We start from the raw sequence: 25,098 nt of genomic DNA on the forward strand, positions 1-25,098 counted from the left end.
GGGGCCACTGACCCACAGAAAAATCAGTGGGGGAGGGGGGGCCGCACACAAGTGAGATGCAAAAATCAAATAAAACCCTCAGGGGCATGGCCCCCAATGAGAAGGAGAAAGACCCTCCCCACGCCGCGCGCTCCGGGCCTCCTGCGCCCAGCAGGCTAATGGGTTTTGTGTGCTCCAGTCCCGTGGGGGGGTCCGGGGCGGGGGGTGGGGGGGGCAGGCTAATGGGTTTTGTGTGCTCCAGCCCGGGGGGGTCCCCAATACTGGGGAGTGTGGGGGGGCAGGCTAATGGGTTTTGTGTGCTCCAGTCCTGGGGCTGGGGTGGGGGGGGGCAGGCTAATGGGTTTTGTGTGCTCCAGTCCCGTGGGGGGGTCCCCAATACTGGGGAGTGTGGGGGGGCAGGCTAATGGGTTTTGTGTGCTCCAGTCCCGTGGGGGGGTCCCCAATACTGGGGCGTGTGGGGGGGGGCGTGGGGGTCCTGACCCCCCCAGGCAGAAGGGGGGGTGCGTGGGGGTCCTGACCCCCCCAGGCTGAAGGGGGGGGGGGGGCAGGCTAATGGGTTTTGTGTGCTCCACCCCCCCAGGCAGGGGAGGGGGGGCAGGCTAATGGGTTTTGTGTGCTCCAGTCCCGTGGGGGGGTCCCCAATACTGGGGAGAAGGGGGGGGCAGGCTAATGGGTTTTGTGTGCTCCAGTCCCGTGGGGGGGTCCCCAATACTGGGGAGTGTGGGGGGGCAGGCTAATGGGTTTTGTGTGCTCCAGTCCCGTGGGGGGGTCCCCAATACTGGGGAGGGGGGGGGGCAGGCTAATGGGTTTTGTGTGCTCCAGTCCCGTGGGGGGGTCCCCAATACTGGGGAGTGTGGGGGGGCAGGCTAATGGGTTTTGTGTGCTCCAGTCCCGTGGGGGGGTCCCCAATACTGGGGAGTGAGGGGGGGCAGGCTAATGGGTTTTGTGTGCTCCAGTCCCGTGGGGGGGGATCCAGACAAGCGGGGGGCACATCAAGCCCAGTGCAGCCAGGCCTTGCCGGGGCGGGGCCAGTGCTCCCCGCACGCTGGGGGGGGAGGGGCTGAGGGAGTCCCCCCCCCCCGCGCTGCAGTCGGTCCGCCCGGCCAGCAGGCGCCCCCACGCCGCGCGCTCCGGGCCTCCTGCGCCGCGCGCCGCTTCCTGGCTCCGGCGGACGCGCTGCTCGCGGGGCCGCCGGGGGCCGGCCGAGGCCTGGAGCTGGGGCCAGGTAACCCCCCCCCCCCGGGAACCCCCCGCGGCGCCCGACCCCCCCAGGCAGAAGGGGGGGTGCGTGGGGTCCTGACCCCCCCAGGCTGAAGGGGGGTGCGTGGGGTCTGACCCCCCCCCAGGCAGAAGGGGGGTGCGTGGGGTCCTGACCCCCCCAGGCAGAAGGGGGGTGCGTGGGGTCCTGACCCCCCCAGGCAGAAGGGGGGGTGCGTGGGGTCCTGACCCCCCCAGGCAGAAGGGGGGGTGCGTGGGGTCCTGACCCCCCCAGGCTGAAGGGGGGTGCGTGGGGTCTGACCCCCCCCCAGGCAGAAGGGGGGTGCGTGGGGTCCTGACCCCCCCAGGCAGAAGGGGGGTGCGTGGGGTCCTGACCCCCCCAGGCAGAAGGGGGGGTGCGTGGGGGTCCTGACCCCCCCAGGCAGAAGGGGGGTGCGTGGGGGTCCTGACCCCCCCAGGCAGAAGGGGGGTGCGTAGGGTCTGACCCCCCCAGGCTGAAGGGGGGTGCGTGGGATCTGACCCCCCCAGGCAGAAGGGGGGTGCGTGGGGTCCTGACCCCCCCAGGCAGAAGGGGGGTGCGTGGGGTCCTGAGCCCGTTAGACCAATGGGGGTATGCGGGGGCTTCGGGCTCCTCTAGACTGAAGAGGCTACATGGGGCACATCACCCTAGACCAAAGGAGGGTTCACGGGGGGGCTTGGTCCCTCTAGACCGGGCGGGAGACACAGAAGTCCCCATCTCTCTGGACAAGGGGGAGCGCACGGGGACCCCCTATCCCTCTAAACCAGATAGGGCACGCAGGGGGCTCCATCCGCTGGCTCAAGGGGGCATGTGGGCTCCCCAGCCCCCAGCGGCTCCCAGACTTTTCGACATCATGCCCCCTTTTTGGTTTTTGAAAAACCCTCACGCACACACACATCCCAGCAAAACTTGTTGAGCAAAAAAAAATAAAAGAAAAGGAACTAACTGGGGCAGCAAAACTTGATGGGTGGGGGGAGGGTTGGGTTGTCTCATGCCCCCCAGTTTGGGAACCCATGCCCTAGAACAAAGGGGAAGTATGGGGGCCCATAACCCTGTAGACTAAAGGGGTGCACAGAGATCTGCAGCTCTCCTGACCAAGGGAGCACACGCTCGTTCATCCTGCCTGGGCTCAGGGTGGCAGTAAAGGGTTCCCCATCTCTCTCGGGCTCTGGTTAGCACAGGGTGTGGGAAGAGACCCAAGCCCCTGCAGGCTGCTTCCTTTTCAGATTCGGGAGCCAGCGTGGATGAAGAGCGAAAGGGGACCTCGCTTTAACTGCTCCTAAATCCGTCTCCCAGCTCAGTCACTCATTCCGTAGCTAATTATTCTAAGGCTCATTTGGGGCTGCCTCCTGTCGCACGGGGAGCAGGGTGGGGAGCTGTGTTCCCTGCCGCATTTATTATCCTGGCCACATCTTCTGGTGCAGCCTAGTGCTCGGATGAGCTGAATGATATTTTACAGCTTCTGGTGACTGGCTATATTGAGCTGTATTCAGTACCGGTCTTGACAGAGGCCCGGGGACTGGCCCCAAAGGCAATTCAGGCCTTGAAGGCCCAGATTACAACATTCCTTGCTACGGCTCAACTTTCTGTGCAATTTTGTTTCATTCCTGTCTTGCCCCGCCTGCTATTTTCCACCTTATGTAGGAAAAATGTGATGCAAACTTTACACTCAGGTCTTGCCTTGTGAAACCCCATGTGGTTTTTTCTGCCCCACTAATCCCATCTCTGCACCCTGTGCTTCAGCAGTATCCCAGAAGACTGGCCATCTGTCCTATTCCAACGAAACAAGAATGCCCATTTATTCCCAAGGTTTTAGGACAGATGTTGGCACCTGCTATAACAAATGGGGAGATAAAAACTGAACTGCACTCATGCAGCACACTCGTCTTTACCCTTCAACATTCTGTGTTTAGGCTGAATATAAAGTAAATTGGAGTATTTTGTGGTGAGCTAGGAGAGCAGTAGTAAGGAGGTGGGGCCCTTGTGTGATATGTTTTATCCTGGAGAGGAAGGATTTTCTTCTGGTTAAAATACTGGGCTGGCTGTCAGAAGAGCTGCTTTCAATTTCTGGCTCCTTCACAGAATCTCGGTGATACCTTGGCCAAATCACTTATGCCTGGATTCGCTAAAGAGAAACCCTGTCTTGTTGTCATCTGACCATTTTATAAGCCTACATTCCACTCATAAAAGTCATTATTGAGTTGCATTAGACCTAGTTCTGACCTCTATAGAGCCCCACTTTGGTTCCGTCCCCCAGTTTGACATCAAACAGCTGACCTACTTTTGGAATACAGTCTTTCAAACAGATGTGCACTCCCATAATGATAGTGTCATCAAGGGTAGGTCTAGACTGGCAGGTTTTTCCGGGATACCGGAGGCATCCCAGAGAAACACCGCTGCGTCCAGGAAACGTGTCTGCTTTTTTTTTTTACGGCAGAGAAAACGTGCTCTTTCGGGGAGCCCTGAATACCTTGTTCTATGAGGAAAAAGGGCTCCACCTAAAGAGGAGGCTTTTCCACCATTTGGCCCATCTAGCTGGGGCCAAATAACAGAAAAGCCTCTTCCGGAAAAGCAATCGAAAAAAGCTATGCAAATTGTGTAGTCTAGATCTAGCCTTAGACCACATTTCCCTAGTTTGCTTATAAGCATTTGAAGTAGCACTGTGTCAAAAATCCCTAAGTAAAACCCAGATATATCGCATCTAAAGCTTTCTGCCATGCACTAGGCCAGGAACTCTGTCAAAGAGGGAAGTTAGGTTAGTTTGCTATGATTTGATCTCGATTACTATGCTGGCTATTCTGTATGACCCAGTTATGCTTACAAATTGGGTGTCTTAATAATTTGTTCTAGTGGCTTTCCAGGCATTTCAAGTTAGCCTGACTGGTCTATGTAATTCCCCAGGTCCACTTTGTTCCCTTTGTAAAGGTAGGTGCCTTTCTCCTTTTTCGGGGACATCACCATTCCTCCATGAGTTCATGATAATATTTCCTAACAGCAATGAGCAATCAAGGGTGTGCTGTAACCATCCATTGGTTTACATTTCTGGGGGTGGTTATGTAGGTAGGAAGGAAACATAGGTGTTTTTAACATGATAACATATGTGTTAAAAAACATTGCCAGAGACTGATCCAGAGTTACTGTTTCACTCAAGGGTACACTTAAATGTGTCTATTAGTCTGTCCAGTGTGTATTGGTTTGAGAGAGATTTCATCTATGCAGAATGTGGAAAACTAGTAAAAACATTCTGTTAAGTCCACAATATAAAGAAACAGACAAAGGCCGTTTAACTCATGAATGAGTGACTGGAGAGAATTATGGGCAAACTGGCCGTTTAAAATGGGTTAGAAAGGAATTATGTAGATAGCCAATTGTGCATCCCCACTCCACCGAATAGCTGAAAAAACTATCCCTGAAGCCCCCTTCCTCCATATTCCTCAATCTTTTGGGGTTGCAAAGGATTGTGGGTTCTGAGTCATAGGAATAAGTAATGTGAGGTGTTTGGGATACAGCTAGCTGGATGAGTAAGCAGGGGTGAGCTGCAATTTTTGCTGCTTATGCTAAATTGTGCATGTTTTATTGTCCTCTTACCTGCTGCATTAAAAGATTGATGTGCACTTCGAGAGCTACTGATCGGAGTTATATAAGAGTAGGTATTTTTACTTCCTTATTTATCATCCACTTGTTGCTTTCTCTGATGCACATAGTCTGTGTGATCTTTGGGGGAGAGACTCCGTTCTTGTCGGCAACGCACATCACACAATGGGGCCCGTCAGTGTATTTGTAATCCAAATAAAGAGGTATGCCAGGGCTGGGTATAGGATCACTTCTGGGTAGTTCGGACAGGCCTGGTATAGATTGCTTGCCATTAATGTGCTGTTCTATCTGACCACCTACAATGCACCATCACTGAAAAGTTGCCCTTGAAATTGGGTGTGCTTTCTACGTGTGTGTGTGTGTGTGTGTGTGTTGAAAGAAAAATCTGTAATGTTTTAAAATGTAGTTTTGTTTTATTGAGTTTCTTTCACACAAAGTACCCAGAAAATGCTTTAATTTAACCACTAAGTCACAGAGGGAGGGGGGAAAACTCACTAGAATCAGAGGGCAAAGGAGAACAGGTCTCAGATGAGATCTGAAGCTAGATAGAGAATTGACAAGGAAATGCTGGGAGGCAGTTCCGCGTGGCAAGAGCTCATGTCAGCAGTGCTGAAGAGAAAGAAGAGGTTGGGTTCTAGCTGAATTGAGGTGAGGACCAGAGAAGATCTGTGCGGTTCAGTTGAGGGTTTTCAAATAGATGAGCAATTTTGAACTGTGCCCTGACTTGAAGAGGGAGAGGGGTGCTGGCATGTGGAGGACTAGAACCTAAAAGGGAAAGGCGATGCAACAGTCCCAGTGCGGAGGAGATTGTAGGGGTCAAGTGAAATTCTTGCCCGTGTCTGTGCGCTCCTGTTTACACATCTGGAAATGGTCCAGCAGAATTTACTCACTGAGCTATTGAAAGGGCTGCTTAATGTTTGTGGTAGGTGGCACTCTTCGGGTGACAAACCCCATATGAGGGCAAAACATTGTTCTTGTTTCAACAGAGGTGGAGCTGAGAGACTGCCAAAGGCAGGGTAGATGAAGCAATGGGCAGACCTTTCAACTGCAGAAGATGTGGCGGGGAGAAGGAACGTTGAGGCCCGGGAAAGATTTTCTTACTTGGAGTGAAATCTTAGAACTTGCCTGCCACTTAGGTAGAGCAGATAGCTGCCAGTCTGCTAATGGGTCTGTTTCCAAGTCCTGGTCTTGAGGGGCCCAGCTGGGCTAGGAAATAATGGCCTAGAGTTAAAACTGGTTAACCAGTTCAACGATATAATTTTAATCATTTAACCAGTTAACCATGGTGGGCTTCAGTCCTGTGTCGGGGGCTGCTCCAGGCAGGGACCTCTGTGGCCAGGGTGGCTGGGGGCTCTTCCAGCCCACCTCTCCATGGGTAGGGCTGCTCCACCCAATCAGTACACTGGTTAACCTTTTACCTAGAGGAGCAACCTTTGTAGCATATCTCCCCACAACAGGTCGGACTGATGAGGTTGCTTCAGCTGCCTTTCCCCATAGGCTGCTTTCTCAGTTTTGGGCCAGCACCGGGAGTTCATCCCCTTCAGGGTGCTCTGCAGAACCCACTTCTTTCAGACAGGCCTTCTCCAGTCGGGCATAGAGAGGGTTCCCTGGCAGTAGGTTCCAGACTTGGGAGGCGAGAGAGCTTTGTGCCAAACCTTGCCAATGAGCCACAGTCTAACGTGGGGTAATTCACATCACCCCTTTATTGCTCAGGGTCCCCATCTGAAACACAGAGTTTATGATGCTGACTTCCTTTTGGGAAGCGATTGGAGATCTGAGGAGGCTGCAGCCTGTTGTATTATAGCCTACTGCCTGCAGTGGTTCCTTACTCAAGTAAAATGGCTCTGTCTGAGGCAGGGGAAGAGAGAAAACGGCAGCCCTAATAGGATTTGCTACATGCTCAGCTGCTATGGCGGCAGGTGTCTTCAACATAATTTGTTACAACAAGCAGCAGCAGGCAGTACTAATTTCTATGGAGGAGTTAGAGCAATTTAGGGGTAAGTCTGGAAATGCTGCAATGCAGCTAATTGGCTGTGCATGTGACTAGATTAACTTATCTTTCTCTGTCTCCTTGCCCTGGTGAAGGATGATGGCCTCCATTCCCCTCCGGGTGACCTGCGGTCTGATCGCCTGGCTGTCTCTCTACACCTGGTTCTGCCATAAGTATAAGCACCGTACCTATGAATGGAGCTGCCGCCTGGTCACTCTGACCCACGGTGTCCTCGCCACCTGCCTTTCTGCTTACGTTGGTTTCATCGATGGCCCCTGGCCTTTGACTCACCCAGGTGTGTTATGGGAGTCCTCCCTCCCCCCCCCCCCCCCGCAGGCAGAAAGTGGGGTCTTCTGAGTAACAGGAGCTCACCTCTTTTCCTCATGAGAGCTTGCTGGCTGTTTCCTTCTTGGGCTCCAACTCCAGTCAAAATGAAGTTGGTGCTGAAAGGGGAGGAAGCTAGATCCCTGTCATTAGTGCTCCCCTTGTCACCTTCTGGTCTCAGCTTAAGTCTCTTTATACCCTGCTCCTTCTGGAATGGCTTCATTCAGATCCGCTTCTCTCGCCTGCCCCTCCATCAGCTCGGCGATGGCTAACTCTTCCGTGATTGCAACATAGCCATGCTCTTTGCTGGGCATTTTGAACTCAGGGTATGGATGCACCAAATGCAGAGTGAAGTAAGTAGTTGCTAGTTCTATGGCAGCCTCTGGGGGCAAGTTCAGCAAGTAGCCGGTGTACAGTACTTGTGAAATGAGTGATGTGGCAAAGTAAGGATGTTAAAATGTGGTTAATTGACTAGTCGACTAGTTGATGGAATTTCCGTCGACTAGTCGATAGGCACGTCCACATTCCTCTTCTTCCTCCTCCAGCAGGGGCTCTTTTGCATTTCAAAGGAGGGGTGCGGAACTCTGCAAACAGCCGGAGGTCAATGGGAAGTCCCGCTGACTCCGGGCTGCACACGGTCTGCCTGCTTTGAAATGCACAAGAGTCCCCAGCATTTCAAAGCTGACCCCAGGCTCCATGCTATGCTGCATGCCACCGGGAGCCCGGGGTCAGCTGGGGACTCCCCAGCTGACCCTGGGTTCTGCATGGCACTTCTCCGGAACCCAGTGTCAGCTGGGCGTCCCCAGCTGACTCTGGGCTCCACGGCAGCTGCCCCTTTGAAATGCACAGAGGCGGCATTTTAAAGGGGCAGCTGCCGCACAGCTGTGCAGTGCTACCACTTTGAAGTACCCCTTCCCCCCCTTTGCTACCTCTCTCATAGAGGCAGCGGAGGGGGGAGGGATATCGGCTAGTCAAAAGTCTATCCGATAAGCAAATGATATATTATATTATAAATGATAGTCTTTAACATCCCTATGGCAAAGTAATATGCAACAAGAATGATTAAAGGTCTAGAAGACAGGAGCTATGAGGGAAGACTGAAAGAACTGGGCTTGTTTAGTCTGGAAAAGAGAAGACTGAGAGGGGACATGATAGCAGTTTTCAAGTATCTAAAAGGATTTTATAAGCAGGAGGGAGAAAAAAAATTCTCCTTGGCCTCTGAGGGTAGAATAAGAAGCAATGGGCTTAAATTGCAGCAAGGGAGGTTTAGGTTGGACATCAGGAAAAACTTCCTGCCTGTCAGGGTGGTTAAATGCTGGAATAAATTGCCTAAGGGGGTTGTGGAATCTCCATTACTGAAGATATTTAAGAGCAGGTTAGACAGACACCTGCCAGGGATGATCTAGACAGTTCTTGATCCTGTTGTGAAGGCAGGGGACTGGACTCAATGACGTCTCGAGGTCCATTCCAGTTCCAATGTTCTGTGATTCTATGATAATGTCACTTGCACTAAGCTGACATTCACCGAGTATGTGGGGAATGTGAGAAACCTGCTAGTGAGTAGGAGACAGCCTGATTTGTTTGCACAGGGAGAGGGAGTATTTCATACATTTCTGAAGAATAGAAGCCTCTGTTTAAAAAAAAAATGTGTAAGCTTTAGAGCTGCAAAGATAACCTTTCAAATGTAGCCTGATGCAGCGCTGCTTTCCTCAGCCTGCAGACCCACAGTCTAAGAGCCTCTGCGGCTATTCATAGCCTTTTCCTAGTGTGAAACTGACACAATTTTTGATACTCCTGACCCCTGCCCACAAGGTTCTGAGCAACTGCCGTGAAACTTACCAACCTCTTGTCCATTTCACTCAGCTGCTTGGAAAAGCTCTGAGCAGTGGTGGAAGAGACTTGGGAGCTATTCACAAAGGAGAGACAGAGGCCAAACCCTCTCCCTGACATGGGAAGAGAGAGAGGGAGGGAACATTCTGCCAAATTCTAACAGCCTAAGAGAAGCTTCTAATGTAGCGAATCTGTGCACCTGCGGCTGATAGGCCCAGGGAGGAATCCCAGGACTTTCTTTGCCATTTCAGTCATAGAGGATTTGGGGTAGTTGTTTGCGGGACAATGGGCTTCTTCCCAGGCTCAAGCCTCTGAACACAGCTGGTGTGGTTCCCCCTTTTATCTCTCCCATCAGCCTCTGGCTAGTAGCTGTCTGGTAAACATTCCCAGGGACTGTGACCACAGCAGAGGGGGTAGCCTGGAGTTATAAACTTCAGCTTCTAAATATGTGTAGGCGTAGCTTCATGCACTGGGGTGTGCCACAGCATGTGCCTCCCCTGTTCAGAGGCCACCGGCAGTCAGTGCAGGCTGATGTCGTTCTTAAGGCTGCCCTGACTTCAGCTTTTTCTTCAAAGGACCGTGTGGGATTTTTTGCAGAGGTGCAGAATAATGGAGGCATAAGATCCTAGCCTCGAACAATCCTGTACCTGTGGAGGTAGCAGAGAGCTATTAGCCCTGTGCTGGCCATAGGAGACATTTCCAGGGTGGAGGGAGTCCGTGTTGCTTCCCAGCAACCTCTTTCTACCACTAGGACTTACGTAAAAAGGCGTTAGCACTGCGAGGAATCAGGCCCATAGCCAATGTTCCCCCGCTTTTTCCCACCCATGTGCAGAATGCATTTTGTTACATGCACTGAGACACGTGTGGATGTGCACCACCAGTAGAAACATGTGCTTCTGGCTGTGGGCAGTGTGGACGCTCTGCTAATCAGCTGGGCAGCATTTGAATCTCTCCTGGGTGGCCAGCCAAGCACTCAACTTACATGGAAACCCTTGGGACCCCCAGGTTTGAATCCTGACAGAGTGTTCCCTCTTAAAAGTTGTGGTCCTGTCTGCCGTGCATGTCACATCACCACGGGGGGCAATGGGGAGAAGGGGGGAGTGCTGTCCCTTAGAGAAGGGATTTTCCTCCCCACTCACTGCAGTATTATGTGCCAGTGTCTATTTGGCTTCTGCCTGAACATACCAGGCCTTGGTATATTTGGTAGGGAAGCAATTCATTGGGAAGGGGTGGGTGGGGGGATTTGTGATGCTCCCTGGGCTCCTTTGGGATGGGATGCATTCTGCAAGAGTAGAGGCTGTTATTATGACTTTCTCAGCTTTCCCTTGATCAGTGCCAGGCAAAGAGGTCATTGCTGGAAGAGAACCCCATGGCCCTTGCTCTGATCCTGCCTGGCATAGAACACTAGGACTGGAAGGGACCTCGAGAGGTCATCGAGTCCAGTCCCCTGCCCTCATGGCAGGACCAAATACTGTCTAGACCATCCCTGACAGGCATCTCCTCACTTTGATGCACCCGCTGGTGTCTTTCCTTTCTAGGGTCACCAAACACAACCCTCCAGGTGCACGTGCTCTGCCTTAGCTTGGGCTACTTCCTCTTTGACCTGGGCTGGTGCGTATACTTCCAGGCAGAGGGGGCACTGATGCTGGCCCATCACACGGTGAGCATCTTGGGAATCGCGGTGTCTCTGTCCCTGGGTGAGTCGGCCGCTGAAGTCAACGCTGTCCTCTTCGGCAGCGAGATCACCAACCCGTTGCTGCAGGCCCGCTGGTTCCTGCGGGAGACAGGACTGTACCACAGCTTCACGGGGGACGTGGTGGATTTCTTCTTCGTGGCCCTCTTCACGGGCGTGCGGATCGGGGTCGGGGCCTGGCTGATGTACTGCGAACTTGTGTCACCCACACCCAGGTGGTTCATCAAGGTGGGAGGAGTGATCATGTATGTGGTTTCCTGGGTTTTCATGGTCAGCATTTGCCGCTTTGCTAGGAGGAAAAGCATGAAGAAATACCATGCCTGGCGAAGCAGGAGGAGCGAGGAGCTGTACTCGGAAAAAAATGGTCATCTGAAGAGTCATTAACCATCGGGACTTCCAAGTTCATTGCTGGGATAATGCTGTGGATGCCGTAGGTGCAGTAGGTCTGGGGTACAGTACCTGGAAGAGACTGGATCAGAAGGGTGTATGTAGATGTACAGCAAGCTTTGTGAGTCAGGAAAGGGCTTAATTTACAATTAAAGCTGCAGCATAGATATAAATAATGGAATTAGTGGCTGCCTCCTTCAGCATTAGCATAATCTTGAAGGAGATAAGATCTAGCACTAGATCTCAATGTACTGTCCGGTGCAGGCACCTAGTGTGGCTCCGATTCCCTGTTCCGAAGAGGTGTGGTCCAGTGGTTGGTGTAGGCAAAGTAGGAGTCAGGATTCCTGGCTCCCTGCCACCGACTCTCAACTTAGCTCTTTTCATGCCTCAATCCCCTCGTCTGTAAAATGGGAATAATGAGGCCAAACCACCTCTGTCAAGCACTTTCAGTTCCTTGGATGAAAGGGATTCTATACATGCAAAATGTAGTACAGGTTGAACCTCTCTAGTCCGATGCCCTTGGGACCCGACCAATGCTGAACCAGAGAATTTGCCGAATTGCAGGAGATCAGTATTGTCTAGCAGCATTACCAACATTTCCACTGCTCACTGGGCTCTTAGAAGACATTTAGGGGCAAATTAGAGCTAAATAACAGCACAGAACACTGAGAGCCAGGACGGCTGGAAACAAATTTTATGGGACCACAAGAAACTTGGCCACACCCCTGCTAAGTGAACACCCGGCTAACTAACATCATGCCGGACCATGGGGTTGCCAGACAAGAGTGTGGGCCTAGCGATGTTCAACCTGTAGTTATTTATTATTATCTTAGCATTTCCTTTGGAAGAGAGAAGCTTGGTGATTGAGTCAGAATGCAAGTGCAGGGAAGATAGCAGGTAAATCCGTATTCCTTTTCTGCTGGTTGCTTTTATTTATTTATTTATTTATTTATTTATTTGATGTTGTCGTCATGCCCATAGGTCCCAGTCAGAATCAAGGGCTTGTACAAACACATACAATGAGGCAGTCTGAGAGGCAAAGAGCTTACAGTTGCTTTTCCCCTCCTCCTCCCTTCCCCAGCTCACTTCTTCTCACCCTGATCGTTGCAAATGATACCCACAGTGTCGTTCTTGGTTCCCTTTCTGGTGGTCAGGTGGCTAAGTGCTCCCGTCACAAAAGGCCACATCAGTACGTGACTAGAGAGCTAGCCTCCCAGCTGGCTGGCTGCGGTGGTAGGCTGATCTGCCTGTGGAGACTGAATTCCCCTTTGCAATGCTTTCCGTCAGTCCAGAGACAGGGGCTGGCACAGACGCAGCTTGCTTTGCTGCTTCCCTTGCTCTGGCTTGTGGATAAGTGACAGATTTCGGCTTGTCAGAATGACATCTTCCACCAGCAGTAAATTAATTTAAAAACTAAATCCCTTAAGTCGGATGGGACTGGCAGCTCGCCGAGTAACAACCAGATCCTGACCTCATTTAACCTAAAGTAAAGGCCGTGCATTTCCCTGTGGATTGAAACCAGTGTATCTGAAACCAGAATCTGGACCAGCATTGCCTTTCTGATAGCAGGTTGACCTGCACAGGGGAGTGCCATGTCACTCACACTGCCTCCATGTACAGATTCTGCTGTGTTGGGGAAACTGTGTTGTAATGTTTATCTTGCCGCAGTCTCTTAAGCACAATTTTATTTTGATCCTGGCCTTTTACAGGTGGCCTTCTATGCCACGCAGAAATCCATGGTTCATTATTTCAGTTCTGCGGTAGACGTCGCTTGTTGCAACCAAAGAACTCACCTGGAAATTGCCACATTCCGGCTTCAGGTGTACTGAGCTGGCAGAAAGGCAGGCCAGTCCTTAAAGGGAAACTCCTCCTGTTTTGCTCAGTGTAGCGATACAGATGTTCATTCTTGAAAGGACAGAGGTGGTTGTGGTTAGCACAGGTGAGTAGTGATCAGAACTCCTCAGCTCTATTCCTGGCCCCGGCACTGATGTGCGTATCATGTGACCTCTTTGCCACAGACAGTTTACCCGTCTGTGAAATGGGTATAATATTGACCTACCTCCCCTGGGGTTTCTTGAGGTTTATCATTAATAAAGCACTTTACCCACCTATGGTGTAAGCTTTCAGATCTCTGGTGAGCAGTGCTGTGTAAATGTAGATTTGTGATTTGAGAACTTTTCCCCATGGTATCAACTATTAACAGTAACTGAGACGAAACATTCTCACTCACACATGGCACTTCTCTATCGTTGGCTTACTCAAATCACAAAACTCCAGAGGGGTGAGATGTATGTGAACCCTGTTTATAAGCAGGATTCTGAGAGGTACCAGTAGATACCATAAACTGGAAATATATTTCGGGCCCATTCTTGCCATCTCTTCTCAGGTAAAGTTCCTGTTTGATTAAAGCAAAGGTGTCGGGGTTGTTTGACCAAATGGAGACTGCAGAAGTACATTTGGAATCTTCCTACAGTGGCCTGAATCTGAAAATCTTCTCGATGTGGAGCTCCGTCAGTCACTAAAGGGTTTGCGCAAGGAGGGCATGCAGGGGGCAGTCTCGAGTGTGCTTAGTAGGAAGCCGAGCTTGGCATGTGCTCAGTGCAGTTTCTAGTTGCCAGCCAGGAAAGGTGATGGCTTGGATCGAAACCCAGATTATCAGAGAAGTGTGGCGTGCAGCTGCATTCACAGCTGATGCCAATCCATGCACAAACGGGCAGGTAGCCATGACGGTAGTGCCTGCAGTGGGCTCCAGGGCAGAATCGTGCACCCAAAGAGAGGGGAGATACCTTCCCATCTGAGTGAAGCCCCTGGTATGAGAGACTGTCCTAAATTACACTGAGTAGAAGGGCTACCCCATGGTGTCTGGAACTGCTGGGTAGGACTAGTGCGAAATACTAAGTTGTGTTTGAATTACTGTGTAATAATTACTAATGTTCCTCCGGTGGATGGTGTAGACGCTTTGTATTACGTTTTATAAAATAAAAGGCACTTTAACTATGGAAGGAAATGAGTCACGCTCTCTCTCTCATGCGGTTTCTCTTTTTGAAGGTAAAGTGCTGCCTACCAGACAAGTCAGCATGGCCTAGAATGGGTGAAATGTTTGCGATCCCTACCTACCAGTCAATGGATAAAGCATTTGAGCATACCAGCCCTTCTCTGCCAACGTCTCAGTAACGGGCTTTGAGCAATTCTCTTTCCCACCACGTTTTTCCGTGTCTCCATGTGTAAAATGAGGGCAGACTCCATGTCACAGGAGTGTTATTGGGAGAAAACAAGGAGGCTGTGTCTAGACTGGCCACTTTTTCCGGAAAAGCAGTTGCTTTTCCGGAAAAACTTGCCAGCTGTCTACACTGGCTGCTTGAATTTCCGCAAAAGCACTGACAATCTCATGTAAGATTGTCAGTGCTTTTGCGGAAATACTATGCTGCTCCCGTTCGGGCAAAAGTCTTTTTCCGAAAAACTTTTGCACAGAAGGGCCAGTGCAGACAGCAGAGATTTGTTTTCCGCAAAAAAGCCCTGATCGTGAAAATGGCGATCGGGGCTTTTTTGCGGAAAAGCGCGTCTAGCTTGGCCACGGATGCTTTTCCGCAAAAAGTGCTTTTGCGGAAAAGCGTCCTACCAATCTAGATACGCTTTTCCGAAAATGCTTTTAACGGAAAACTTTCCCGTTAAAAGCATTTCCGGAAAATCATGCCAGTGTAGAAGAGAATAATGGTCCCAAGGCCAGTTGGACTGAATGAGGCCATCTGCAGGTCTCTGGGCCCACTCGGGTGGTTTTCAAGGGGTGGAGTCGGATCCACACACGACCCCAGCAGTGTAGAAGAGCTGTGGTGGAGTCACAACTGGCAGCAAACTGTGCTGGCACAGCAACAGAGTAGAGCCAAGGCAAGGAATCCTACGCTGCCTTGATATTTAAGACCCAGCATTGGACCTGGGAGGGGGAGGGTATTTGCAGCATTCAGAACTGCAGGAATTCTAGATTGCCTGCTATAGTCAGCCCTGAGGAAGCTGCTTTAGATATGAATGCTTCTCAGGGCTGTTCTAACTTATGCTAGGGGCCCAATGCCGTCCCTATAGCAGCCAGAGTATGGAGGGTGCAAAGATGGTACAAAGCCAGAGGGTGTGTCTAGACTACAGGGTTTTTTCGAAAAAACTTCTAGACTGCCGCCGCGTTCTTTCGAAATTAAATCGAAAGAACACAGCGGTTTTTTCGACTGTGGCAAGCCTCATTTGACGAGGAAGAACGGCTTTTTTCAAAAGTGCTCTTTCGAAAAAAGGTGTTCTTGAACGCAAACAGGGCTTTTTCGAAAGACAGCATCCAGACTGCCTGGGTGCTCTCTTTCGAAAAAGCGTCTCACTTTTTTGAAAGACGTGATTGCAGTCTAGATGTACCCCTACACTCAAACTTTACTGTTTGGGTGGCATCTCTTTAAAAGGTACAGAGTAGAATCTAGCCCTAAGCTGGCAGAGAGAAAGGGGGGGACATTAAGCAAGTGATGGGTGAAACAGTTTTCAGGGTACTCAGGATTGAGAACACTTAAAAAATAACGAATAGTCTTGCAGCATCTTAGAGACTAACGCTTAGGGTGCGTCTACACAGCAGGGCTGAACTCGAAATAAGCTGCACAAATTGAGCTACGTCAATTGCATAGCTTATTTCGAAATTGGGAGCGTCTACGCAGCACTTCTTTCGAAATAGAGCACTCTTCCCCCTGACTTCCCTTACTGCTCGTACCATGAGGGTTACAGGAGTCGGAGAAAGAAGGTCTCCAGCTTGATGGTATTTCGACATTATTTCAAAATAACTGCCTGCTGCGTAAACACAGACTAAGTCATTTTGAAATAATGTTTCTGTGTAGATGTACCCTTAGAGATTTGTCAGTCTCTAAGTCAGCAGTCTCCAGCCTTTTAAAGCAGATCACTTTTTTAATTTAAGTGGAATCCAAGATCTACCTCCAACCCAAATACCCTGGCCCCACCCCCTGTGTTCCCTTTCTCTGAGGCCCCGCCCCTGCTCACTCCATCCTCCCTCCCCCTCCCTCCCTCCCCCATCCTTCCTCCCTTTCACGAGGCAAGGGCAGCATGCTGGGGCACAGGCTCTGGTCTTGTGTTAAGGGATTTGGAGTGAGAGGGGTTCTGAGCTAAGCTTAGGGCAGGCAGTCGGGGTACCGCAGGGGGTTCTAAGTGCAGGCTCTGGGTGGGTGTTTGGGTGCTCAAGGCTAGGGCAAAGGCTTGGAGTGCAAGAGGGGGTTCACGACTGGGGTAGGGTTTCAGGATGTGGGCTCTGACTGAGCATTGCTGACCTCAGGTGGTGCAGTGGGGCTAAGGCAGGCTCACCCCTGGCCCTGCACCGCTCCCAAAAGCAGCCAGCAAACTCCATCCCAAGTCCTGCTGTGCCCTGGTTCTGCTCTGTGGAGATAGGACAGGGTGGGAGAGGGGGCACCTTGACATCAGCACCCCTCTTTTCCCTCTCCTGCCCTGCACAGCAAGCAGGAGGCAACTCCAAGGAAAAGGGCAGGAGGTGAGCAGCAGTAGGAGGAGGGGCAGCTGAAGTGCCAGCACTTGACAGCCTCTTGGCCAAACCGGTCAGGATCCCCTGCCAGAGGCTCCAAGATCTACTGGTTGGTGATCACTGCTCTAAGTGCTGCAAGACTAAATTATTTTTTATTTTTTTTCAGTTCCAGACTAACATGGTTCCTCCCGCGAAACGGGATTGAGAGTCGTCTTGTAACTCCACTGCCCCTGCCTCCAGCATGAGGAAAACTTGCTTGTGCTTAATTGGGTATCCCCTCCCTTATGCCACCAACCTCTCAGCTGTCCATGCACTCACCTCTGGGTTAGGCAGCCCTTACTTTGCCATGCAATCGGTGCCTCCCGGATCCAGAGCCTCACTGGAACATTTCCCCATAGCGTCCAGCCTGTACCCACAGAAATACCAGGGCTGCTTGCCTCCACCGTGGTGGGAACAGCATGTACCCGCTTCAGGTGATTCATCTCAGAATCAGCCCGTCACTTAACATCACAGCACTTGGATATGTTTATAGTGAAAACAGCAAGTTTATTATCAACTCTCCAAGAGCGAGTGTGTGCAGATAACAGAAGCAAACAGTTACACAGAAAACTAAACGAATGGGCTTTCTAGAGCAGGGGTTTTCAAACTAGGGGTCGTGCCCCACGACGGGGGGTGGAGTGTCAGGCACTGGGTCTCGTTGCTGCACGGTGACCAATAGGGGGGCTAAGGCAGCTTCCTGCCTGTCCTAGAACTTCAGAGTGTGCTGCACCGCAGAAGCGGCCAGTAGCAGGCCTGGCACCTAGGTGTGGGCGTGGGGCAGAAGAACACACAGGGCTCCCCCCACTGCTCCTGCCCTGAGCACTAGCTCCGCACTCTTATTGGTTGGGAACCTACTGCTGGCTGCTTCTGTAGTTCAGCCTGGTCTGCGGTCACAGGAGAGACAGGCAGCCTTAGTACCTCTGCTGCACCGCTGACCGGGAGCTGCTTGAGATAAGCCCCTCCTGCCCCAGCCCTGACCCGCTTCCAAAGCTGAAGCTGTCATCCTCAGCCCTCTTACGGACACAGAGGCCACACTTTAGTCAAATTATGTTGGGTCGCAGAGCACCAACAATCTTCTTCAGGTGGGAGGGGTAGGTTAGTGGTTTGAGCATTGGCCTGCTAAACCCAGGGTTGTGAGTTCAATCCTTGCAGAGGCCATTTAGGGATTTGGGGCAAAAATTTGTTGGGGATGGTACTTGGTCCTGCTGTGAAGCCAGGGGACTGGACTCGATGACCTTTCAAGGTCCCTTCCAGTTCTAGGAGATAGGCAATCTCCCATAATTTTATTTTTATTTTTTATTTTCAGCTGAGTCATGAGAAAAAAAAAGTTTGCAAACCATTGTTCTAGAGAACTAAATAACGGGCTAATTTCCCCGGTACACATTCTCCAATGTGATGCCTCCCTGTTGATTTCAGATCCTGCTGTTGACATCCCATGTAAATAACTTGCCATCATTTTGGCTTACACTGCTTAGTTTCACCTGCCGACCGAGAGACAGGTCAAGAAATGTCTTTTGTCTGACAGAAAACCCGTTTGTCAACTCTGCCTTGATATAGACTTGAAAACACATTTTCAATAGACGTACGTAACTCCTGATCTGGTATCTATATGTACGTTTCACAATTGCATTAACAATCGGCATGACCCGGCTTTCATTTAAAACCTCACCTAACAGTCTTTGCTGAACCAGAATGAACATATCAGAATCAGGATATTCTTGTAACATCCTTCTCAATTGGCATTTAGGGTTTCGTGGACACAGTGGGTTCTCAAGTGTCCCGGGAACCTCTCTCATTTTATGCCTCCCCATTCTCTTTAAAAAGTCTTTTTTTTCCTCAAATGACCACTGTTGATCTTAAAGCAGTATATATAACCTTCCCTTTCAATCCTCTGCCATACTTCTGTAACTGATCCCTGTGTTTATGTTTTGTGAGGCTGATATTTTATATAATATTCAGGGCTTTATTCCCTTACAACAGATGAAAAAGCAGAATGTTTTAAGATGTTAGCGTCTAGACTTAATTCCAGCGCCGTCAGCAGGTCTGTTTCTTGGGTATGAAAAATGAGAGAATGTTTTAAGCCTCATGAAAGTCCTGACTGCATTTCTGATACTTCCAGACTTTGTGTAGCTTGGCTGGTAATAAAATTGCAAAGTCTGCTGCCCTTTCCAAAGAAATCAAATTTTAGCGAGAGAAATTATCTGCATCAGCCTTGAGTTGCATGAGCAATTTCTGGGCAAGGCGGAACTCTTTGGATTATCCCCATATACTGTCATCTTTCTCCTTCCAAACTGTAGTGTGCATGTGTTCTAGTGAATTAACATAGAAGGAATTAGCTTTTTATGGGCCTGATCCTCATCCCATTTTAGAAATGATTTGCTTTTTATGAGCATGCGCAGAACCCTGCACGCATACAAAATTTGTATGTGTGGTATGCTCTGGGTAGTGCTGAGTTGTCCTGGTCCCGCCCCTTCTGCTTGAGGCCCAGCCCCTTCCTGTCAGTCCCTTGCATGGGAAACGGTCTTGGTTATGATAGTCATGCAGCCCACAGAGCTGAATGAGGGCTACTCGTGCGGCCCACTCACTAGCCTAGGTTGCCCATCACTGCCGCTTTTTCAAGCATTGGCTTTTTAAAGGTGCAGCATATAAGAGAGCATCATGGTTACATAGCTATGTGCACGACTGCAAGAATGCTCCCACCCTTCCTTCCCCAAATTCCTGATTGCATCAAAATGGCCTTGAATAGTCACTGATCAGGCTTCATATCAGCTTCTAAAACAGATCCTGTCTAAGTCAACGTGCGGATAAAAGCAACAGTCACATGTCTGACTGTAGGCTCTCCTGTGGATGGCTCGATACTGTAGTTAGGTTTGTTAGACACGTGGCAGTCTTGCCCCTGGCCTTAGCATTGGAGCCATCTCACAACTGTGTCATAAGGTAAATCTCAGGAAAAGGCCAAATTCCAAGTAAAATCCCAACTGCTCAGAAGGCGATAGCCACAAGTAAGTTCCCTAGGATCAAAGAATACAGAACCAAACCCTTGCTCGGAGCAGATGAGATAATGCACCGGTGAGCTTGAATTAACTGAAGCCCAAACAGTTACCAACATCAATTAGGCAGGAAGATTTCAGCAGTGCTAAGCGTGAGAGCCAAACCTGCCTTAACCTACTCCCAACAGAGGGGCAGCTAGCTAGCTGTGTGGAAAATTAATAGAATCACTTTCATTTTGGAGCCAGCGAGAGGCGGTGCTTACTGCTCTCTGCCACAAAGCCAGGCTGTGGCGAGAGCTTCCATTTACAGTCAGGGGACCGCTGCCCATGTTTTTATAAGTGGGTCGGTCAGATCCAGCATTGTGATTTGCGGGGAGCAGTTGGCTTGGCAGCACATGGCTCAGCTCTGATGGATTCTTGCACTGCAGAGTGAAAATAGCTGACGAGCTGCTGATTGATCTGTCTGCAAGTTAAAAACTTAAAACGAATGGATTAGCTCCACGGCCTGGCTGCTCTGCGGTAGATCTGTGTGCTGTGTTCCCTTTGGCTGCAGTTCTGTAGCCAGAGCGGGTACATCGACACTGCACCCTTAGGCTATGTTTAGACTACAAAGAAAAGTCGGAAAAAGATGCACAAATTGCAAACCATAATTTGCATATCATTTTCTGCTTTTCTTTCGAAAGAGGCTTTTCTGAAATTTGGCACATCTACACAGCGCCAAATTTTGGAAAAACCTGCTTTTTCGAGCCATTCCTTTCTTCCTTGTACAATGAGGTTTACAGGGATGGTGAAAGAATGTGTCTGCTTTTCCTAAATTTTTTTCGGAAAAGCGGACGCGTTCCTTGGATATGGCGTTGCTTTTCCGGGATACCTTTTCTGGTATCCCAGAAAAGCACTGCAGTCTACATGTAGTCTTATTTCGAAATAAGCTATTCTGGAAAAAATACTCCAAAATAGCTTATTTCAAAATAGCACATCTACACTACAGGGAAACCTCAAAATTAGTCCGGGGCAGGCTTCCCTAATGTGGATGCGCTACCTCGATTTAAAGCCCCAGGTAGCACTGGGGAGAAATTAGTTTGAATGGCCATGGGGAGGGGCTATTTCGAAATAGCAGCAGTGGAATGTCCACACTACTGCTATTGCGGAATAGGTAATATTCCTTCTGGAATGAAGTTTACAGAAGTCAGAATAAGCCATCCATTATTTTGAATGTATTTTGAAATAAAAGAATTTCTGTGTAGACGCTCGCATAAATAAATAAAGAATCATAGAACCATGGAGCTGGAAGAGACCTCAGAAGGTCATCAAGTCCAGCCCCCTGCTCTAGGCAGGACCAATCCCAACTAAATAAACCCAGCCAGGGCTTTGTCAAGCTGAGACTTAAAGCCCTCTAGGGATGGAGACTCCACTACTTCCCTAGGTAACCCATTCCAGTGTTTCACCACTCTCCTAGGGAAATAGTTTTTCCTAATATCCAACCTGGACCTCTCCCACCACAACTTGAGACCATTGCTCCTTGTTCTGCCATCTGTCATTACTGAGAACAGCCTTTCTCCATCCTCTTTGGAACCTCCCTTCAGGAAGTTGAAGGCTGCTATCAAATCACCCCTCACTCTTCTCTTCTGCAGACTAAACAGACCCAATTCCCTCAGCCTTTCCTCATAAGTCATATGCTCCAGCCCCCTCATCATTTTGGTTGCCCTCCGCTGGACCCTCTCCAATGCGTCCACAACCTTTTTGTAGTGGGGGGGCCCAGAACTGGACACAATACTCCAGATATGGCCTCACCAGAGCCGAATAAAGGGGAATAAATCACATCTCTGGATCTGCTGACAATGCTCCTCTTAATGCAACCTAATATGCCATTAGCCTTCTTGGCTACAAGGGCGCCCTGTTGACTCATATCCAGCTTCTCATCCACTGTAACCCCCACTGTAACGGCCGTTATTCCGAACTAACGCTGCTGTGTAGATGCACCCAGAGATGGCTGGGAGTGGGATAAGAATCCAGCCTATGTTACCAAAATGTCATGGCATAGCAGGTTGAAATGCTAGCCACATTGCCTCAGCCTTTTGTCCTTCCTCAACAACTTAAGGGCAGTATGTGGGAGACTCGTACAAGAGACTTAAAAAGTCAAGGCTGAGGCCTCACCAACCAAGGCCCTCTCCGTGGGTCTTACGTGTTAAAAGCTTGAGGTACATTTTGTAACATTATGTGTTTCCTTGGGTATCTTTTGGCAGATTTTCCTCTTCACATCCTGTTGTGGAGGAGTCCAAAGAGTGGTCACTTTCTAGAGACAGCTACCTTTAACTGGTGCAGTGTATAGTTTGCAATGGAAGGTGTAACTTAAATGGAAAATATTAATGTTTTGTAGCACCAATTCTAAATCCATCACCTGTCAGCAGCTGAGGTTGAGAGAGGCCTTAATCCCACAGAGTATGCTCTACTCTCAAAATATCTCACATGCTTCAACCCTAAATGGAATTAGGATTAATAGAGTTTAAAACCAAAAGGACCAATATGATCATCTTGTCTGATCTCCTGTAATTACAGGCCAAAGGAACATCTCCCATGCGATCTCCGTGGAGACATTTACTTCTGTTTGAGCTACAACGTAATTTAGAAAATGACCTGGCCTTGGATTAAATACTGCAAGTGATGGAGAAACCATTAGATTTGTAAGTAAATTGTTTTCTTGGTTAATTACTCTGTTAAAAATATACATTATGTGAGGATGTAGATTCCTCATAAACAGAAGCTCTTTCATAAAATTCTTTCTTTGTTTATACCTAACTTGAAATGTTTCTGAATGCTGATTGTTTTAAATGTAATTCTTAATATTTTTAGAAGAATAAAAATGAAAAACAACCCAACAGACCTACAAAAGAAGGAGATGTTTGTACTGAATCTACAATGAAATGTGGAAAAGAAGTGTCCAGAAATGTTAATAATACCTCAGCTAAATTGACAAGGAACATATACTGGCTAACAAAAATAAGGAGACTACAGCTGGACAAAGATTTTCAACATATTCAATATTGAGGAGAAATAATTATTCAAAATTAGAATTCTGACAGCACGTGAAAATAGAGCTTTTCATATTTTTCTTGGTTTTTTTTTTCAGTCAGCTATGGAACTATTATTTTAAAAAAATAAAAAATGATTTTTTTGTCCAAATTGGAAGGGGGAGGGGGAAATTTGCCAAATGTTATTTTTCTATTTGCTTTTTTTACCATCTCCAAAACAGAGTTTCTAACTTAGTGAATCACTGCTCTTGCAAGCAGATCCAGCTCAATTAATTCTCCCAGAGATGGTCTTGTGGTTGGTTTGGATCATTGTGTATGGGGGAAGTTAGCATCTTTCCGGCTTGAAAGTCACAGTGCCCAGAGGCACACCAAATAAACCACAGTGAACCAGATATTCAACTTTTGTAAACTGTTGTCGCTTATTTGGAGTCAATGGAATCATGACAGTTTACATGAGCTGGGGATCTGGCACAATGAATCCAGAGCTCAGTGTGTATTTGTGTTCCAGTCTTATGTCTAAATGGAAGTACGGAGAATGGAGAAGTTGAGAATTCAGCTTTCCATTTGTCTTGCTGTTTCTTTTGTTCTTTGGTCCTCCGTGAACTGGTGCTCCTTGTTTCTCAATTCCAATTCTCCAGGGAGTCCTGAATCCTACACACAGATAACTGAGTCCTAGTCACATGTATGTTTTAAAAAATCCAGTGAATTAAACTGTGCTTTACTACAGTGGTTTGTTTGCCCATTTTTTCCCACAAAAACTGTGTAGTCCTTAGTTGCTCAAGTCTAGACTTTGTGTGGATTCCATCCTTGGGCACATCCTCAGCAATACATAGGAGCTGATTCCTAGAGAGTCAGCAAACTAGATCTCTTATAAACTCCATAATCTGAAGTTTGATTAAAGGACTCCTTGCAAAGCTGCGGACTTTTAAAATGGGCCCCTTGGCCAGATGGGAGGTTTTAAAGTGGGAACTGTGATTCTGGGATGTTCCAGCAGATGGCAACAGGTCCTAGTATGAGCTATGGGAGCAGGAGAGATTGGATCTCGTTCTTTATTTTCAGAAATAAACATTGCATAACCGTTTTGACTTGGGTTTGTCCTTCCAGGAGTCCAGAGTAAGAGACGTCAGAGGAACTGACCTTCTTAATCAATTCTTTACTGCAATACCGGCTGTGGAGTTCCGGTCCATGGGATTATTATCATTCAATGAAAGAAGTTCCTAGTGCTTTGATGCATTTTCTTCTGGTCTGGACACTGGGGAATATGCTGTACAGAACAACCTTGCATTGCTCTGCAGAAATGGATTATATAACTTAATAGTCCTTTTCCTTTTCTAATATATGTTTCCATGAAGGTACTAACTGTAAATTGCAGGCTAAGTGAGGTTTTTATAGAAAAAAAAATCTATTTTAATTGGTTGTGCACCGTGTAATTGCTTATTGATCTTAGCTGCTGGATTTCATATTGTAAAACTGCCCAAGCAGCAGAAATGCCATAAATACACACAGATATTAAATGAATAAATGTTACATTTGAAGGAACGCACCATTGATGCCTACCAAAATCAACATTTGCTAAAAAGATAAACACTACTTGTACAAGGGCTTGCTTTGACTAGCTGTTTCCTTTCTTAATTGTGGAATTAAACATTAAAATGTCTATGTGAACCATTAGCAGAGAAAGTTAATCTTACATGCAAATGTAGACTTCTGCTTTATCATGGATGTGCTTTTGTAGAATGATTCTTTTAAACATTGAGGCCAGGTCTTTGCTAGTGGAGAAAGTTGACCTAAGATACCCAACTCCAGCTACATGAATACTGTAGCTGGAGTCGACATACCTTAGGTCAAATTTCCAAGACATCCCAACTGCGGGTGGTCAACAGCAGAAACTCTCGCGTTGACTTCCCTTACTCTTTGTGACTTGGTAGAGTACCAGGGTTGATGAGGGTGCCATCAGTGGTTGGTTTAGCAGGTCCTTACTAGACCCAATAAATCGAACCCTGAGAGATTGAGCTCCGAAGCGTGGATCTTGGGATAAGAGGAAACAAGCCCTGAGGCAAGTCTTCAGCTGGTGTAAATCAGGGTAGCCCCATTGATTTCGATGGAGCTATGCAGATTTATTACAGATAATGATCAGGCTCATTCTCTGTACTGTATTTGTGTATACGCTTTCTTGTTACAAACATATTAGGATGGAAGACTGGGAAATTATGAAGCATGTTCAGCAGGAATGCTGCTACTCAGCCAGCAACTATGGTTGCCAAAAGCTTGGGTGGCATGATAAGACTGCCAACGAAGGGCCAAAAATAAAAATCCAGCAGATCAACTTAAAAGATCTAGTGTGTGGTTGATCTGCAAGGAAGCTTTGTCCCTCTGAGGTTGGCCATGATGATGATGGTGATATCTTCCTCTTACTAATTGTTTATTGTAATGTGATTATTTTGTCATGCACAATAGAAGATATTAAAGAAAT

The 25,098-nt window shown here is 48.6% G+C and overlaps 1 protein-coding gene across 7 annotated transcripts; it reads left to right on the forward strand.

Moving 5' to 3' along the window:
- The first annotated feature begins 1,086 nt into the window (after positions 1-1,086).
- LOC102463935 (TLC domain-containing protein 5) lies at positions 1,087-24,296 on the forward strand. 7 transcript variants are annotated; one of them, XM_089773303.1, is made up of 5 exons: positions 1,100-1,225; positions 6,917-7,116; positions 10,514-10,896; positions 22,153-22,277; positions 23,730-24,296. In XM_089773303.1, the coding sequence occupies exons 2-4, from the start codon at positions 6,918-6,920 to the stop codon at positions 22,243-22,245; spliced, it is 675 nt and encodes a 224-aa protein (XP_089629429.1). In that variant the 5' UTR covers positions 1,100-1,225; position 6,917; the 3' UTR covers positions 22,246-22,277; positions 23,730-24,296. The 7 variants fall into 7 exon arrangements, 5 of the variants coding, with proteins under 5 accessions (XP_089629429.1, XP_089629430.1, XP_089629428.1 ...); XM_089773304.1 differs by lacking the exon at positions 23,730-24,296 and adding an exon at positions 22,447-23,720; XR_016347837.1 differs by lacking the exons at positions 6,917-7,116; positions 10,514-10,896 and having other exon boundaries at positions 1,087-1,225; positions 23,730-23,741.
- Positions 24,297-25,098: the final 802 nt, after the last annotated feature.

Source organism: Pelodiscus sinensis, chromosome 25 (genome assembly GCF_052426305.1).
Source record: "Pelodiscus sinensis isolate ZL-2025 chromosome 25, ASM5242630v1, whole genome shotgun sequence".
In the NCBI taxonomy this organism is placed as follows: Eukaryota; Metazoa; Chordata; order Testudines; family Trionychidae; genus Pelodiscus; species Pelodiscus sinensis.